General features: G+C 32.5%; 2 protein-coding genes across 5 annotated transcripts; both read right to left on the reverse strand.

Annotated features, from left to right (window-relative positions):
- Positions 1-243: 243 nt before the first annotated feature.
- Positions 244-8,322, reverse strand: LOC8268020 (UDP-N-acetylglucosamine--dolichyl-phosphate N-acetylglucosaminephosphotransferase). Its single transcript, XM_015725950.3, has 11 exons — positions 7,887-8,322; positions 6,847-6,934; positions 5,185-5,276; positions 4,911-5,029; positions 3,613-3,728; positions 3,407-3,534; positions 3,235-3,321; positions 2,765-2,825; positions 2,638-2,678; positions 2,413-2,533; positions 244-746 (listed from the first exon to the last, which is right to left on the reverse strand). Exons 1-11 carry the CDS (start codon positions 8,234-8,236, stop codon positions 687-689), a joined length of 1,263 nt encoding a protein of 420 aa, XP_015581436.2. The 5' UTR covers positions 8,237-8,322; the 3' UTR covers positions 244-686.
- Positions 8,323-9,139: 817 nt separating this feature from the next.
- Positions 9,140-14,795, reverse strand: LOC8268019 (DNA-(apurinic or apyrimidinic site) endonuclease, chloroplastic). 4 transcript variants are annotated; one of them, XM_015725941.3, is made up of 12 exons: positions 14,598-14,787; positions 14,325-14,505; positions 14,127-14,227; positions 13,346-13,425; positions 12,987-13,223; positions 12,533-12,828; positions 12,239-12,349; positions 11,860-11,997; positions 11,722-11,769; positions 11,104-11,184; positions 9,967-10,126; positions 9,140-9,608 (listed from the first exon to the last, which is right to left on the reverse strand). In XM_015725941.3, the coding sequence occupies exons 1-12, from the start codon at positions 14,648-14,650 to the stop codon at positions 9,487-9,489; spliced, it is 1,608 nt and encodes a 535-aa protein (XP_015581427.2). In that variant the 5' UTR covers positions 14,651-14,787; the 3' UTR covers positions 9,140-9,486. The 4 variants fall into 4 exon arrangements, 3 of the variants coding, with proteins under 3 accessions (XP_015581427.2, XP_015581428.2, XP_015581430.2); XM_015725942.3 differs by having other exon boundaries at positions 14,325-14,497; positions 14,598-14,756; XR_007214438.1 differs by lacking the exon at positions 9,140-9,608 and adding an exon at positions 10,563-10,902 and having other exon boundaries at positions 9,992-10,126; positions 14,598-14,795.
- Positions 14,796-17,095: the final 2,300 nt, after the last annotated feature.

The following is a 17,095-nucleotide window of genomic DNA, read 5'->3' on the forward strand; positions in this document are numbered from 1 at the left end:
GTTATAGTTTTTGCAGCTTCTTCAGTGAATCCGGCAGAAAACAAGACTGATAAGTTCTGTTCCTGCTTTATAGGGATCCTAGGAATAACTTCCAAGAAACTCCACGTTTCTACAGAAGCATAAGCTTATCCTTTCTGCTGGCTGGTTATGTATGTATCATTTGCTCGATGATGTCCACATTTTCACTTTGTAAAATTCTCAAATTAGCAATGGACTGATGACACCATCCAAGAAAAACAAACATTAAGAAAGACGCATCTACCCATTGATCAAATCTTTCATCTTCAACTAGAAAATGTTCATAAAACTACATCACCACTTTTATCATCAACATCAAATACTACAAGGATGGTCATGGTCAATTGTGAAAATAGAGATTCATCATCTGAATGATTTGGGTCATAACTTCAAAACTCAAGCTAATATAGTAAGTCCTAACAGAGTTCCCTTCCTGTAAAGAGCTTAAATTACAAGATGTGTTAAAATCGAATCTCACAAAAGCATTATGCTTTTCTTTTCTTTTCTTTTCATTTTTTTGGGGTACAACGTAAAGTGCTCCCCAAGAATGTCAAAACTGCACGTAATTGTTGTCTATGAAAGATGTGTCCTGTGTACTGGCAGAACTCTTGAAACAAAGAAATTGTAGAACCAAACTAGTCAGTACAACATTCTTTGATCTTGCATCCTCATTTATACCAGCCAGCAAGAAAATATCTCAGCAAGAAACAGAAGCAGCATCCAATAGCCTGTAAAAGACAGGCAGCATGATGAGAACCATCTTGTAAAGAAACAGGCTTGTATAAGCAGTTTCACATGATTTTTCTTATCCAAGTCCCTAGCATGATGCATCCAGGAAAAAGATTCAAAGCAAGCAGGATCTTACATTAGTATAGTAATATAACAGGAGAAATCATACAATAAAAAGAATAGCACCCTAAACTATCTGTAAGTTACGGGAAGAACATCTATACACGAGCTAGTGTAGAATAAATCACATTGCTCTCAATTTGGAATCAAATAATGTCGGTGTTGTTTTAATGGGCGACGGTTTAATGATACAAGAGGGAAGTTCCGTAAAAGCAATAGGAAGGATTGCTCAGATACTGGTGAGTGAGGCTTATTTGGATCGTGTAACCGAATCATGAATAATGTTTCTACTTCTGTGAGCGGACCAATCACAAAAATAATCATGTTTCTTAATTGTGCAACTAACTTAATTCCCTAAAGGAAAAAAAAGAAAAGAAAATCATAGAAGGCTTTATTTGATTCAGCTTGGGATCCTAGTTGGAATACTACATAATCAATTATTCGCAATTCAAATGAAGGCTTCCCAAAATGGTAAGAATTAAACCCGAATGTTTTTGGTAAGTTTAGCAGGTGCAAGTTGATTGCCTACACAACCAAAAATAAGATAGTTCATTTGTACAACAATATCACATACAAAAGCGTCACATCACAGGGTTAGAGGGAATAACAGTTAGCTACCTTTTTAAGTCAGGATCCACTACCAACTAGGCTTCAAATCCCTTTGTCAAAATCACAACTTAGGTGCAATAAGTCCCAGGACCAAAATGCTTTACAAGGCGCATGTCTTTCTTGGAACTTCAAATGTCAAAGGGCCCATGTCTTGGCCAAAAATAGACATGGTGAGGAAGGAGAATCCTTTCACTCACCCTCAACTTGCCGCATAACATTCTAAGCTTCTCTCTTGTTCATCAATCATTCTTGGATCTAAGTTTCTCTCTGTGTTTTTCTTTTTCACAAGCTTTTGTGCTAATATTATTTACTTTTTCTGTCTTTCCCCCTTACCCTTCTATTGCTTCATTTCTAGTTCCTCGTAATGGTAGCATATGACAACACTTCCACATCATTTAACTAGAGATACTCCTTTGTCCTTTTCATTTCCCCCACGGATGAAGGCTTTGCTCCATTTTCACATGTTTCATCATTAGCTTCGTTCAATTGCTATGCATACTATAGGTCCATAGGATAGAAATTCTAAGAGATGTAACCAATTTAGGTTTGATGCACAACCTCTTCCCAAAAACATAATAGATAATACTATCCCATGTAGCTAGTGAACAGGATAACTAATGCAATTCTCTAAGCTTCCTGTAAATATATATTTCATAAGTAAATTGTTCCAATTCATTTTGAAAATGCGTGCCTTGCTTCAGTTAGGTGTACCATGCTCCTAGATCCCTAAGAGCATATTGCCCCAATTACTCTTAACATCACTACTCTGAAATTTCTTAGGGGCCAATGTAGAATTCCAAAAAACAAAAAATAATAGTCAGCTTCAATGAGGTAAAATTATCTCCTCCCAGCCCTCAACAAAATAGCATGAATGCATAATGACAGGCACAGCTTGCCATAGAGAGACAAAAGAAATATATGACATGAATAAATCACCTGAACAAGAAGAAGATGAATGCAAAGGGATTTTTCCGACTTCCTGCCAAATAATCTTAAGTAGACATTTACAAGGGTTCCATCATTGGTTCCAGTCAACAGTCCTGTCTGAGGATCAAACCTGAAGAGTGAAAGAATGATGTTAGTAAAATGATTTGCATCAAATGCCTCTTACAGGCAACAGCCCTAAAAAAAGGCATCAAGTGGTAGAGTAGAAAGAACTACCTAGGCAGGCGATGCCGTGGGCAATAGACATAGCCAGAAAGCTGAACAAAATGGAACTTCAAATTAGATGTCTTAATGGAAAGCAGAGGTTCAGAGCTAAAGATAGAAAAAAGTTAATACATCATACCTGGGGAAGTGACAAGAGAAAGTTTATTACTTGAGGTAAGAAGAAAATCAGGAGAGTTTCACTGTAAAAAATAATTCATCTATTAGGCTAACAGAAACATAATGGTAGGTCTAGATTAAGCTTGGTTACCAAAATGTGCAAGATGACACAACAGAATTTCATGATGGGCTACGATCTTAAGATGAGACAACAGGTCTCATACAATAGGCATGTCGAACCAGTTGTCAAATGAGCATGTTGTGTGAGGAAAAAATGAGAAGAGAGTAGCAACTCTCACATATCATTTATCTCTGAATAAGTGAACAGAATTTTCTAATGTAGGCCTCAAGCCAAGTATGTATGGAAAAGCGACTTGTATGAATAAACCAACAGAAATTTTCTTTACCACAAACACAAGTTACCACAAATTTTCTGCAATAAGCTTATTCTTATACAAATTTATGGAAACATAAAATTGCAAGGTTATGCACCTGAAATGGCCTAAAATCCCAACAACAGCCATAGTCATTCCAGCAAAGTATGTAAAAGTATCTCCAACAAAAACTGAAGAAGGATACCTGAACAGAAACCAAAGAAAAAGGTTCAATGTTACTTTACCACAAGGAAAGAACAGTTAATAAGACCGCAAAGAATCAAGTTTACCAGTTGTAAGAAAGTAGAGCCATGGAAGTAGCCAGTAAGGGTTGAACAAGATAAACAGAGAATAAATGGGCCTGTTGGTACTCAGGATCCTTAGATGCCCCGATTTGCATAATGTTATGTATTAAAATCTGTCAAATTGATAAACTGTATCAGATTCCATAACGAGCCTGATTCCCACTGTTTAAGAAGTTCTAAAATGTGCTTACAGCAGATGCGATCACAACTGTTTGCCCAACTTCAAGACCATTTATACCAGCATGAATGTTGATGGAGTTTGTGCAGAAAACCGCCAGAAGTCCCATATATAGCTTATATATCCATCCTATCAGAAAATAAAACATAAGAAATAGGACAAAGAAACAAACAATAGAGCACAACACAAATGAGACCTAATAAATAAATTATTCTGGAATTGTTCATAAGACTCTAATTTTCTTCCAAAAGTAATAGCACATTCCCAGAAAAAGGAAAACACATCTAAGAGCCCAAAAGGGAAAAGAGAAGTGAAAGCAAATAGGCATATTATAGGGAATAAGTGATGAAAACAAATGAAGCATGCATTTGGAGAAATTTCCTTAGGATTCAGCGTGAGACCAGCTTTGCTACACCTGGAAGGGTTCATCTTTTAATTTTTTTGTAGGTCCTACAAAGGCTTACAGTGCTGATCCCTCTCCTTTTGGCCATCCAAGTCATTAATATTCCTCAACTATTCTTTGTACTCCTGAGACATGTATCCTCCACCCGTAGTGAAGTTCTAGTCAGCATGAATAGAATTATTAGCAAAGGTCTCACAAACTCTGCAACTATAGTTTTGGTATACAAACATCTATACCCATTAACTTGTTTTATGACTCTTGTCTTCAGCAAATGACAAAAGGTGAACCCCGAGCTTCCACTCCACCTTGTAAATATAGCTTTGGCAACTTCAAACTTTTTCTTACTAATCAAAAAAACATGTAATCACTTTTTTTCCTTTTTCTTGTTTTATAGGTCCCAAATTTTATGTGTTGGTTGGAATCCAGATATTTTTGTTATCCTCTTGCATATACCATCAGAAGGATGTCGAGGTTACACCATATCCCATATGAAGCACACATTTTCCAATAAAACACCTTTTTAATAACATTTGAACATTAACTTCTTGTGCATTGCAAAGAAGTGCAGGGAGTCTTAGTTCTAACCACTGCAAGATCAAATGAAGCTCACCGGACAACTTTTAACATATCATAAATGTGATGCCTTCTAAAAAGAGAAATCCGTTCATAAATGTGCCAGTGATATATGTTAAACTGTCATAGACCTTACAACTTCAGTCACTTGTGCAACATAAACATTGTTTCATATAAGTAAAAGTGAGTTATTGTTCCAAGAAAATTTAACAAAATAAAAGAAAATATATGAATTTCTACTTGGATATAGAATTTCTTTTTGACATTTTGATATTGTGATAAAGCATCTTGGAGAAAGATATTTGTAAGGGTGAATTGAGTAACTAAAAAGATACCTAGGTCCAACACCTCGAGTCCAACATATGGGATAAGAGGCTTTGGTATTATGATAGTTGTATGTCCAGCATATGCCATCAACAATGGAAGAGCAGCAATCGATGGAAGAAGTAATTTCCTGCTCTTAACAGTTACAAGTGTGTGTAAGTATCCAATCAAGCATCATATCAAAAACCAAATGCTACAAGAAAAGCAAAAATAAATATTTTATATGTGTATATTATGAAAATATTAAATAACAAAATAGAAATGCTTGCAGAACAAAATACTTACACTCTCCAGGGAACATCAAGGACATCATCCACAAATCCGAGTAGAGTCATGAAGCAGATGCATGCTAATGCTGCATTGTACTCCACAAGCCACTACATATATGAGACTATCAATTTTCTAACAATCTATAAGTTCAGATACAGTAAAAGAATTCATGAAAACAAGTCCGAATATGTGAGAATGGCCCCAAAACTAGTTTAGTTGCACTGGAATTATTGCATAGAGGACACTCGTATAATCATAAAAAGAAATTGAGATGAACAACCCAGAAGTGAGAAATTGATTGGAGGAAATAACAAACTATGAGAAGCCAAATTAAGATAAATGAATTCTGTTTCTGTTTCTATTTCTGTCTTTTCAAATCCTACGTGCCAAACACACCATAAAGGTCCTCAATTCTCTGTAATTTGAGCCAAAAGGAAAGCAGGTAATGACTCCAACAAATCAGTAACTCTTCAGCAGAGAAATTTATAAAGGAATAAAGAAAGAAAAGATAAAAAAATATATTCAAAGGATAAAAACATACTTCAATATTAGAGAAAAAGAGAGAAAGAAGGAAAACGAAGGCAAAGTAATTAGTAACTATTCATTCTAGTGAGTTCCCAATTACCTAACTTAGACCAAACAAACATGTTTTGTTGTACTTCTCTATCTAGTATAAAGCTTGAATTGGATAAAGCATCAACCATCATATCTTTTTTCAAAGTTATTCTATCATCTATTTAATCTATTATCTTCAGCCTCTCTCTTGCCCTTCTAGCAGTAATTGCCTTTCCTTACAGTTCGCTATTAGTAGTCTTCAAGCAAACACAAAACATTCTAAGCTTTCTCTTGCATGTTACTTTGTTGATGTTACTTCTATTTTAAAGCATTAATCTAGCCAATTCATTTCTAATGATCCACCTATTGCATGTCCAATCTTTTCCATGTCGAATATCTTTATTTGAACTGCTTTCATATTTATGCATTCTTTTCTCCATTGGAAATTTTTACCACAAAAATTAGAAAGTCTTTTAGTGGACCCTAATACTTCTCTCTTTAAGAATGTGTATTTACTGATCAACTGCATTCTAGATATGCTTCTCTATAACTTTTCAATTAGGCAAAATTGCATGTACATCTCCATATTGCTTTGTTATTCATCCCCCTTTGCACAAGCCAAAAGACGATGAATCCAAATCTGACACAATATCCATAGACATTTTAGGCATCTATGCACCATAAAATTTATTGAGCCTTTGTTTCTTGCCCTAATTTTGATATGATCATACTAATAATCCCGTCTCATAACAGCAGAACTCTGTAACTTACCAGCATACCAATTAATTCACAATTTCCAACCTGTAGTGGAATTTTTGAAGTTTAGCTTTTTTCAGGGAATTCAAGAATCCTAAGCTCTTGAATTTTGATTACTAGAGCTCCACGATATAAATTTAGTCAGCTGAAAAAAGTTGCAGCATGCTTTAATCATCATAAAAGTAAAGTTTTAATCATCACAAGTGTGCTTCCATATGCAACTAGTTCAGAATTGTAATTGGAAAACAGAGGCCATCAGATAATGATATTGGTCATGAATAATCATTTGCTAACTGCCAAAAAGAAAAATTCAAAATCAGGAACATAATGTAAGAAAAATTCAAACTCAGCGGCATAATTTCTTACATTGGAATCTGCTGTGAAGTTAAAATACTGAAATAAGATTGCCAATACCAAGAAGACTATGCCAACAACTATACCCAATGACTCAGGCCTGCAGAATGTAAATTAATGGGTTAAGAAAAGAAAACATGAGCATTAATGGGTTAAGAAAAGAAAACATAAGCATTAACGGGTTAAGAAAAGAAAACATAAGCATTAATGGGTTAAGAAAAGAAAACATATTCAGTTCCTAATGATTTTAACTTCAGTGTTAAAACTGATCATCTAGCTGCTCAGTTGTAATAAAGCTTCCCAATTCTGTGAAAGTTTACTTCATAGGTTATCTCTAATAATTCAATGCTGCAGAAAACACAAGCCTGAATCAACAACTTTTTCTGAACTTGTTGAAAAGAGTCAGTCACATAAAAGCTGAAAATAGAAGTAAAAATTTCCTTGAAAGATATGTGAATTTTGTATTCAGCATCAATAGTAACCATTAACTGGACAAGCACCATCGATTGTATTGTTTGAGGATACAAACACAAGAATACATCAGGACAAACAGAAGAGTAAGAAAACCAAAATCACAAATTTGATTTTGAAACAATAGCTGATGTATAGAGCTTGCATATTTAACTTGAAAGAAAGACACAAAATCAACTAGAAAAGAACAGAATGTTCAGAGAGAGAAACTATTTTTATAGCAAAGATGTGCATCAAAATAAGTGAATGCATCCAGCATTGTGTTGAATGATATAAATATTATCATAACGACAATGAAATTGCTTTGAAAATAAACAATTACCAAATCACATTTTTATGATGGACAAATGAGAGGTTGCTAAACAATCTAGCATCAAACAAAAACCAGAATTTACATTTGCACTCAACAATTAAATATGAAACTGCAAGTTGCCCTTGATTCACAAACCCAATCATCAAATTGCACCAGAAAAAATTTCCACAGAAAAAAGAGGAGTTTACAAACTCAATTGCATCGAAATTCAACTCATACCCACTTTATAAAGTGAAATAAAAAAAACGAAGTTAGAATAAAAACTCACACTTTAACAGTGCCTTGAGGGGTACCCTTCTTATTAATATCAAAACCGAAAAGGTTCCTCTTCAAAACATATCTAGAAGCTACCGGAATCATCTTGACAGTCAAGAAAAACCCAGCAAGGCTAAGACAAGCATTGATAAGGATCGATCTTTTGTGGTCATGGTGGATCTTGTAATGATAGAATAAGAAATAAGAATAAGGAACTAAAAGCAATAGAAAAAATTTAAAGATAAAGCCTGATTTAGGAGGTGCTATTGGTGGGTCAACAGTTTCTTTGGTTTTGTTATCTATTGGAGCAGATTTTTCTGTGCTTGTGTCTGTTGTTCCAGTAGCTCTCTTGCGAGCTGCCATGGCTAAGTGTGTACTTGTGTTGGCTGTGTTACGTTTCTTCCTCAAGTTTTGGCATCGCAAGACTGAACTCTTTTTTGTTTTCGCTTTTGTTATTTTTCTCTTTTCACAAGCGTCACTAAAGCTAATCAAATTGTGCCACGTTGGCACCAAATGAGGAAGCAGGGCCCACTGAAAATTTCTGCCATATAGAAGGATAATTTCATTTCTGAGCCTTTAACTTGTTAAGTTTTGGTATTTTTGTACTTAGTTATGAATTTTAGCCTGATTTGAGCCTCTTTATTTGCAAATTCAGTTTCAAAAGAAACTTTTTATTATTATCATTTATGTAAATTTATAATTCAAGTATAATCAGGTTTAGCACTAAAATAAATTAGATTACTAACCTCAAAAAGAAATACCATTCAATTTTATTAGAATTGAGTTTAAAAAAAGTGATTATTTTCTCTTGAAAGAAAATTAGGTGTGATTCAATTTTTTTTCTTCTTTTTATACTTAGTTCTAAAAATACATAAAAATGAAGATTTATAGTCTAATTTAAGTGGTAAAAATATTATATCTTAAAGTTAAGTCAAAATCTTTTATTTTATATTAAATGAGTTATCATCTTTGGCAGGCATATAGAAAAATAATTATCATTATTGTATAAGCCACGTCTAATTCAATAAAATTAAAAGGATTGTATTTGTATATTATGTATGTACACTCAATCCTCTAACTGTATGGATAACTACCATACACAGACTTAATCCTCCCACTTATTTACTATTTGCTATGTCAACTGAAAAGCAATGTTGGTTTTCACATATTTTAAGCACTGTGTTAGTAAAAGCCTAAAAAGAAAGTGTGATGCATCCTCACCAGATAAGCATTTTTAAGACAAAAAATCTGACTACCCTTTGGGGCTTCATAGAATCTTTGGGCAGACCCTTTGCTTCAATGGACAGGAAAATACCAAATACATGAAAAGATACTCTTGACAAACAGAGTTTCCTAAACTATTCCATCAAAATCCAAAAACTAGTCTCAAAACTGCAAATGTTTGTTCAACTTCCATTTGCTTCAGAAGTTACCAATGCTAAATTTGGATTTTGATAAAAGTTGATTTTATAAATAATAATATTTCAAGGGAGCACATCAACTAGCAAAATCGGATTCTGGTTTTTAACCCTATCATGAAACTGCATTCTCATTGTTGTCCATCAGGTCAAATTGATCCTTATTGCCCCCCTGTCAATCACTTTTAGCAAAAGCTAGACCTTGAGTACTAGGCCAATTGGGCAATGATCACTGCCAGTAACATCAGGAACAATGTACGAATCATGAACTTGGTCTGATATAGATTCAGAGACAAGGAAATAGTCGAGCCGCCATCCTGTTTCATATTTCAATTTAACTAAAGAAGATTAAAAAGTAGATGACAAATAAAGAGATAAACACTTCTCATGGCAATGCATTATAACTAGAAACTCAGCATTGGAATTGCATACATCATTCAACATATAAGATATTTATATGATGTTGACTATTTTTTCCATTCAACATTAAAATGAGAATTCTTAAAAATATAAAGGCACAAGACTATCTTTAATTATAAGATTTGACCTAGAATGGCAAGTCTTATATACACATCATTGATGGAAGCCAATGATGAATCATAGCATCAGAACTTTTAAATGTCTAAATAAACAGCAAACAAATTGTGCTTAAACTATTCTAAAATGGTTGGATACCTTTATTAGTTTTCCGTCCACCATGTCGATAACCCCAGTAAGTGTAGCCAACAACGTCAGGATGCTGTTTTCTAAAACTATCCACAAATCCCCTCGACAAAAAGTTTGTTTCAAATGATTGTCTTTCTTCATCTGTAAACCCAGCATTTCTTCTATTTCCCTACAAATTGGTATACAATTAGCAAACATACATGTATAGTACAAAAGAAATGCAGCAAAATCCATCATAGCAATACTATCACCATCAATCGATATGTCCATTAGAAGGCACAAATCAAAGAAATCTTTAGCTGTAACAACAGCAAACACTTCCAAATAGATAGACAAAAAGAGAAGTAACTTGGACAAAAAGAAACGAAGTGACTTAGACATATCTTTTTTGTCGATAACCTTAGACCAACCAATCAAATATTGATTAATACATAATCCATCGAACACTACTTGAAAAAGAAAATGGTTCTTCTGCTCAGAAATGAAATATTCTTGGAAATTCTTGCTCCCATTAGACCATTTGTATCTATATGCATTAGGATCCCAATTCATGGATCTCTCAGTTAGAGAAAGAAAAATAAGATGATCGAACCATTTCTTCTTACTCTGTTTCAAATTCGATAAATGTTGGTTGATCGTATAGGTACACAACCTAGAAACATGCAGATAAGGATCATGTATCTCAAACAATGTGCGTTCACTAATTTCTTTTAAGCAACAAAAGGGCTATTCCATGTGTTAGTCATTGCCCCTTCCAGTCTAGGGCCACCTTTTTCGCCATTGATTGGCCCTGATTTAAGAAACCCACATAGGGTGCACAGGAAATTGAGCATTGCTGGGAAACAACCACTTCCTACAAGTTCACAATGATTTCCAGTCCTTGGAAGAATATTCTTGAGTCAAACATAAGTAGGCCACCAGAACATCAACATCCCCATTTAATTGCTACATAGAGAGTAGTGAAATAACAGTGAATTGGTTAACCAATATTAAAACAATAATCTACTTATTTCAGAGTTGCTCCATAAAGAAATCATAAGAAATATGGTTCCATATTGCAACTGCCACAACATGCGTATGAGACAAATAACCTCTGTAAAAACAATAAAGAGCTCCATACAGCACATTGACTTTTATATCACTTACAGCAGGGTTGTAAATATCTATCTCTTGATGAGCACAATTCAGATCACCAGTCAAAATGACTGGTTTTGACTTTTCCAGTTCCTGCATCATACACGCAAAGGAACATTAGCAATATATCACTTATGTCTTCCAGAGTTGCCTGAAGATATACATCTGTAAAAAGATCATGCCACCATTAAGAAGAATGAAGTTATTCCAAAGACAAAAATATAATAAGCAAAAGAACACTTAAAAAATTTGTAGAAATTTGAAAAATCATAAAATTTTAGGAGCATTTGGAGCTAGCATGGATTTATTAAGGCTTTAAGATCAAATCAAGAAACAAATGTCACAATAAAATTGGTGATCATTAAGAGCGCTATAGCATCTCTTCATTTTAAATAACAGATACTCATCCTCAATTTTCCAAAAGACTTCAACCCAAAGATCCTACTCTCACGTTAGGTGACACATCATGGTTGCCAAAAAAATTCATGTAATAGAAAGCAGAAAAAAAAGAATTACATTGAGACAACTCTATGACAAGGAAATAGAAAACAGAAATAATGGGAGGAAAAGTATCTGAACATTGATATGATACAAACACATAAAGAAATCACTACAGAATATGATGTTTACCTTCATATAGTTGCTAAGAGAAAGATCCCACTGAGAAACCCTGTATGACTACAATTAAAACAGATTCCTTTTAAGTGAGATATTATGATGACAAAATACATAATTAGTCGAAAGTTGTAAGATGACTAATGTCAATACCAGTCGTTTTAATCCATCTCCAGAGTTAGGAACATATGCATTTAATAGATAGAATGAATCAAATTCCGCTGTCACAAGTCTTCCTTCACTATCATGGTCTGCTATGCCCAGACCATAGCTGACAGAAAGTGGCTTTACCTGTCACATAAGTGCGAAAATTAACAAGCTATTGACAAGCTAAACTACTACACATAAAAGCAAAGTTTCTCATCAAATAAATTCTCAATTACATTAAAGGTTCCTGCATGAAATAACCACCTCACTAGCATATAGGTCAGAGTTTAGCTCAATTTATCAGCCAAAATGAATTCAAAATATGGTAGATTTCCCAATAGAACACAGAGAAAAAAAAAAAAAGGAATAAGACTGGATAAGCTACCCGAGAGACAATGGCAGTGCCTGAATAACCAAGTTTGGAATGGCTACACGTCCAGAAGCTATTCTCGTACCCTTCTATCAAACATTGTTTAATAGACTCGACATCCTTTTCCTGTTCCAGATTTAGCAAAGGAAATTAAGGCACTATTGATTATCAATCTAGCTCAAGTAGTTAAATATAATCAGGCATCTTAGTCTAGTACAGTAATGGAAATTTCTTATCAAAGAAAAATTACCTATCCCACACAGCAAAAAGAAAACATGGTGACAACCATTTAAGTAATAATATACTTGCCTGCAGTTTGGTCTCTTGGAAGCACAACACATCAAAATTTTCTCTTTGGGCAAGTTCAACAGCTGAGAATCCCTCTAACTTTAACAGTGCTCTTAACCCATTTACGTTCCAAGACATTAGTTTCACAAACTTTGTATCCTCGGCAAGAGGTGGAGGCCTCATGGTTCTGGGATTGTATGCAATCCAACTTTTCTGAGGCTTCTTGTGAGCAAGAATTGTCCAAGGTTCAGCATGAGGCTCGATAACCAGATTATCGGGAGAAGATAATTTTATCCTTGTCTGTGAGGACGTCCGAACTAGCAACGTTAACCACATTGCAGAAGATTGTTTCAGTTTGCCTTTTGTAACATTAATTAACAATTCCCAGGATATAGAGGGAAAAGAAGTTCTAGAAGTAAATGAGGTAGTAGCATATATTTATACTGGTGAAAAATATAACTAGATCCTACAATACCTGAGAACTTATTTTTTTTAATTGAAAGCTTCTCTTTTGTTGTGACGATTTGAGCATCATTAACAGTTTCGTCCTTGCTAGGAGATTGTTTCACCTTTCTATTACTCTGTTTAAGACATGAAACTTCTGAAGCAATACTGATGTTTTCATCACATACATTATTGACATTGTTTTGCAGCAAAATATATTCTGTAGGAGTAGAGCAAATTCGGTCCTCTGCTTCCTTAGAGCTTTCACCTGCATATGCCAGAAACACCAATAGCATATAAATGAACAAGGAAATCGTTTACTATAAAAGGTCTCCTCTTAAAATACCCAAAAAGAACATAAAATTTGTTTGCGGTGATATTGTTGATTACCATCCAAGTGCTTGTCCACAAAGGACTTTAAAGAAGATACCAGCTCTGATTTGCGACCTTTGGCAGGTATTCCAACACTCCTGAATAAGCCATCATAGAACACTAAAGACTGTGACACATACAATCAAAAGGTTACATTTAACAACAAAGCATATACTCATGTTTACTCTAGAAGCCTGACCAATTAGGATAATTATAGACATAGCAGCTCTCCTGCTTCAAGATCAAAGGCCAATCAAAGAACAGAAACAATTGAATGTATGGTGAAACAGAGTATATAGCTTCTTTAATTGGTGGGTAAATCCATTAATTGTGCACTGAAAGAAATGATACAAAGCTTCTTAGTAGCAAATGATACAGAGCTTCATGTGCAAGAAATGAGTTCTTGCAAGATCTGTATATATAAGGATGATTTCATAGTTTTTCTTTAGATGAAAGAATTGAATTCTAACAAGACCAGCCTTTTCAAACTTAAGAATTGACCAATATAATTCAATACGCTTAAGTTCTTGCAAACAAAGACCATAATACAAAAATAAATAAATTCTTTCTTTAACTATGCACAATTGTTCATGCTCATATATGTCTAGGTTCATAAGAATAAAAATGTTCCCGCATTTTCTAAAATGTACGCAAATTCAAGCGAACTTCTAGCATAAACACTTTCCTCTTGATTGATGTATAAATTTATTAAATAATATCTTCTATACAAAACAGCTATATTCAAACTTATTATAACAATTGGAAAGACGAAGTATTTAGGGTTGAACATTGCACGTACCTCAATGTTGTCCGAAGTTGTTGAACTGTCATTTCCTCAATTTTGGAAGGATCATCTTTCATACTTTGAATTTCAACTGATTGGATTTCCAAATCATTTTCCTATCCAATATTAATCATTCTCTCATTTATCGTCCAATCACTAATAACAACATTCAAAAAGCATAGCAATATACCCAAAAAAATAATAATAACCTACCTTGGCAGCATTACCTCTAGAATTGGGGATTGCTACTCTTTTCAATCCCTTATGTTTCTCACTATCCTTCTTGTCCTCAATCACTGACGAAGAAGATGAACGGTGTCGTTTAGCAGTCATTAAGCTGAATCTTAAAGGAACCACTGATTTAATCTTTAACTGTCTTGATCTTGCTGCAAGACTATAATACACATAGTTATTCAAATTGAGAAACACGAAGCTTAAGCATAATTTTAAAAAAGAAAAGAAAAGAAAAAAGCATAATAAACAGACCTGGAGAGATTAATTAGAGATTTGAAACCTAATTGAAATGACTGCTGATTCATCTACTGAAATGGCTTCACTAAGAAATGAATATGGCGCAAAGGAGAAGATGGTTAGACAAGAGAGAGACGCCGGAGAAGATGCGTATCTTAAGAAGAGAACGGGCGCATGTTAGCATTTTATCAGGAAATGTTATAGAAACACCGCACGTGTGCTTTCCCGCGGGAGTTATGCACTTAGTATCTTCCTTTCCCTTTTATCATTGGCAAAACACATAATTTAACTTTTAAATTTCTCTTGTTTTTATAATTATTTTAGTAATTGGCCTATTAAATTCAAGTTTTGATTCGTATAAATTTCATGAGTTTTCTTCACAAACAAAATCAAGCGTATTGAATTACTATAAGAAGTCCGTTTGAATCGTTTTAATGTATAATTTATTATAATAAATTAAAGTTATTTTATTAATTTTATTAAATAAAATAAAGATATATTTATAAAATGATTAAAACTAACTATTGTAATTTTTTAATTTTTCTATCATCAAAATATTTTCTTATATTCACAGACAATATTCACATTAGTAACCGTAGCAATAAAAATATTTAACAGACGATTTAAAAATAGTAAATTTTATTTAAAAATTAAAATTTACTATTTTATCTTGACACATAATTATATTACAATAAAAATAATTAAAAAATATAGAATTTCTATGAAAAGTTTCTTCTCGGTCTTATATGCTTCTATTTAATAAATTGAATGCAATAACATAAAACAAAATATTGAACTGATAATATATCAAGAAATTATAAGAAAAATTTCACTAGAGAAAAAGTGATGCTAATCAAATTATAGAGAAAAGATTAAAAAAATAAAAAAGAGAATTGTGTCAGTTAAATTAAATAATAACAATAAAAATTAAAATAATTCACCAAATTTGAGTATTAATAATAATAAAAAAAATTAAAGTCTATAATAATAAAATATATTTAAAATAGTTTTCTTATTAAAAATTATTAAATTAACACTAATTGAATAAATGGATGGATAAAAATTTATATGGGTTATATTAATTTGGATATTCATATAAATTTTAAATGGATTATATTAGATAAATGAGTTATTTAAAATCTACCATCTTTATATTCAACTAATACCGGACGTACCCATCCATTTGCCACCTCTACCATTTACGTATTTAGCCTTTATTATTTTTATAATCTTGCAAAGGCCAAGCTTTTAGCTCGTTTTAGTTTTCAATTTTCTTTTTTTCATAAACAAAATACTAGACTTTATATTTGCTTCCATGTTTTTTAGATTACACTTCTAAATAGAAGTGTTTATGTATGTATATGCTATGCGTCACATGTCTTTGACATTCGTCTGCATATATTAAAATATTTAATTATTTTTATTTTTATCAATATAATACAAATATGACTATTACAAGTTTAAAACAAGCCTAGGATACTTTTAAGACAGGGCAGGATAATTTTAAAATTTTAAAAGCCAGACTAAATTGTAATTTAATCCTTTGATTTACAAAAAATTCCATAATTACTTTTCAAATTAAATTTTTCAATCTAATCAGCCCATTATATTTACAAACATAATTAATTTTTTATCAAATTAAAAAATAAAATATACAAATAAAAAGTGTAAATTTAAATATATAAAAGGAATATTATTAAAAATAAATCATACTCTATTTATATGAAATATATTAATTGTATATATGAAAAATTATATTTTCTGAATATAATAAATATATAAATTTTATTTAGCAATGTCCTTTCTGCATCGTATTTTAAATTTTTTAAAATAATTGTATCAATTTTTTTTATTTAAAAATTTAATTCGATTCGATTTATTTAATAGACCTGATTGAGTTTGATTTTGAATCGAACCGACCGAACGCTTACCCAATTCATAAATTATTCCAAAAGGTCTTTTTTTAGAAAAAAAAAAACTCTCTTTGGGGTTGAGTTGCAGTTGCTGAAGCATGGGACTAGGGCTGCAAATGAGCCGAGTCGCTCTCGGCTCGATAAAAACTTGTTCGAAATCGTTCGTCAAGATAAAGGAGCTGAACTCGAACTTCATTTTCGAGTTCGTTTAGTGAACGAGCTGAGTAGTACTCTGCGCGTCTGAGCTTGCAAGCTGACTCATTAAGGAGCTTGCGTGTTGGCTTGTGAATTAGCTAAATAAATAAATAATTAAAAAATAATATATTCTAATGAAATAAATAAATAAATAAACCATAAAAATTTAACTTTTATTATATTAAAATAACAATATACATCAACAAATTAGATTTTAAATTTAAATTCTCTAATTGAATAATTTTAATTTTACTTAATCAAGTGTTAGTTTAACAACGTTATTAATTAAGTTGGCATTTGATTATGTACATTTAATTACTATTAATATCTTACCAATTTATTTTTTATTCTAAATTAATTGAAGTAAAATAATAAGATAAAAATTATATATAAAAACAATGTAGT

Source organism: Ricinus communis, chromosome 10, assembly GCF_019578655.1.
Source record: "Ricinus communis isolate WT05 ecotype wild-type chromosome 10, ASM1957865v1, whole genome shotgun sequence".
In the NCBI taxonomy this organism is placed as follows: domain Eukaryota; kingdom Viridiplantae; phylum Streptophyta; class Magnoliopsida; order Malpighiales; family Euphorbiaceae; genus Ricinus; species Ricinus communis.

Excerpts from the sequence above, each read along its gene's own strand:
- LOC8268020 (XM_015725950.3), bottom strand. The coding sequence starts at position 8,236 with ATGGCAGCTCGCAAGAGAGCTACTGGAACAACAGACACAAGCACAGAA. Across the intron at positions 5,277-6,846 it reads ACTTCACAGCAGATTCCAAT|TGGCTTGTGGAGTACAATGC; the intron begins GTAAGAAATTAT and ends TCATATATGTAG. Across the intron at positions 3,322-3,406 it reads GCTCTACTTTCTTACAACTG|GTATCCTTCTTCAGTTTTTG; the intron begins GTAAACTTGATT and ends GTTTCTGTTCAG.
- LOC8268019 (XM_015725941.3), bottom strand. The coding sequence starts at position 14,650 with ATGAATCAGCAGTCATTTCAATTAGGTTTCAAATCTCTAATTAATCTC. Across the intron at positions 13,426-14,126 it reads CAACTTCGGACAACATTGAG|GAGTGTTGGAATACCTGCCA; the intron begins GTACGTGCAATG and ends TGGCTTATTCAG. Across the intron at positions 11,185-11,721 it reads CTCTTAGCAACTATATGAAG|GAACTGGAAAAGTCAAAACC; the intron begins GTAAACATCATA and ends TGTATGATGCAG.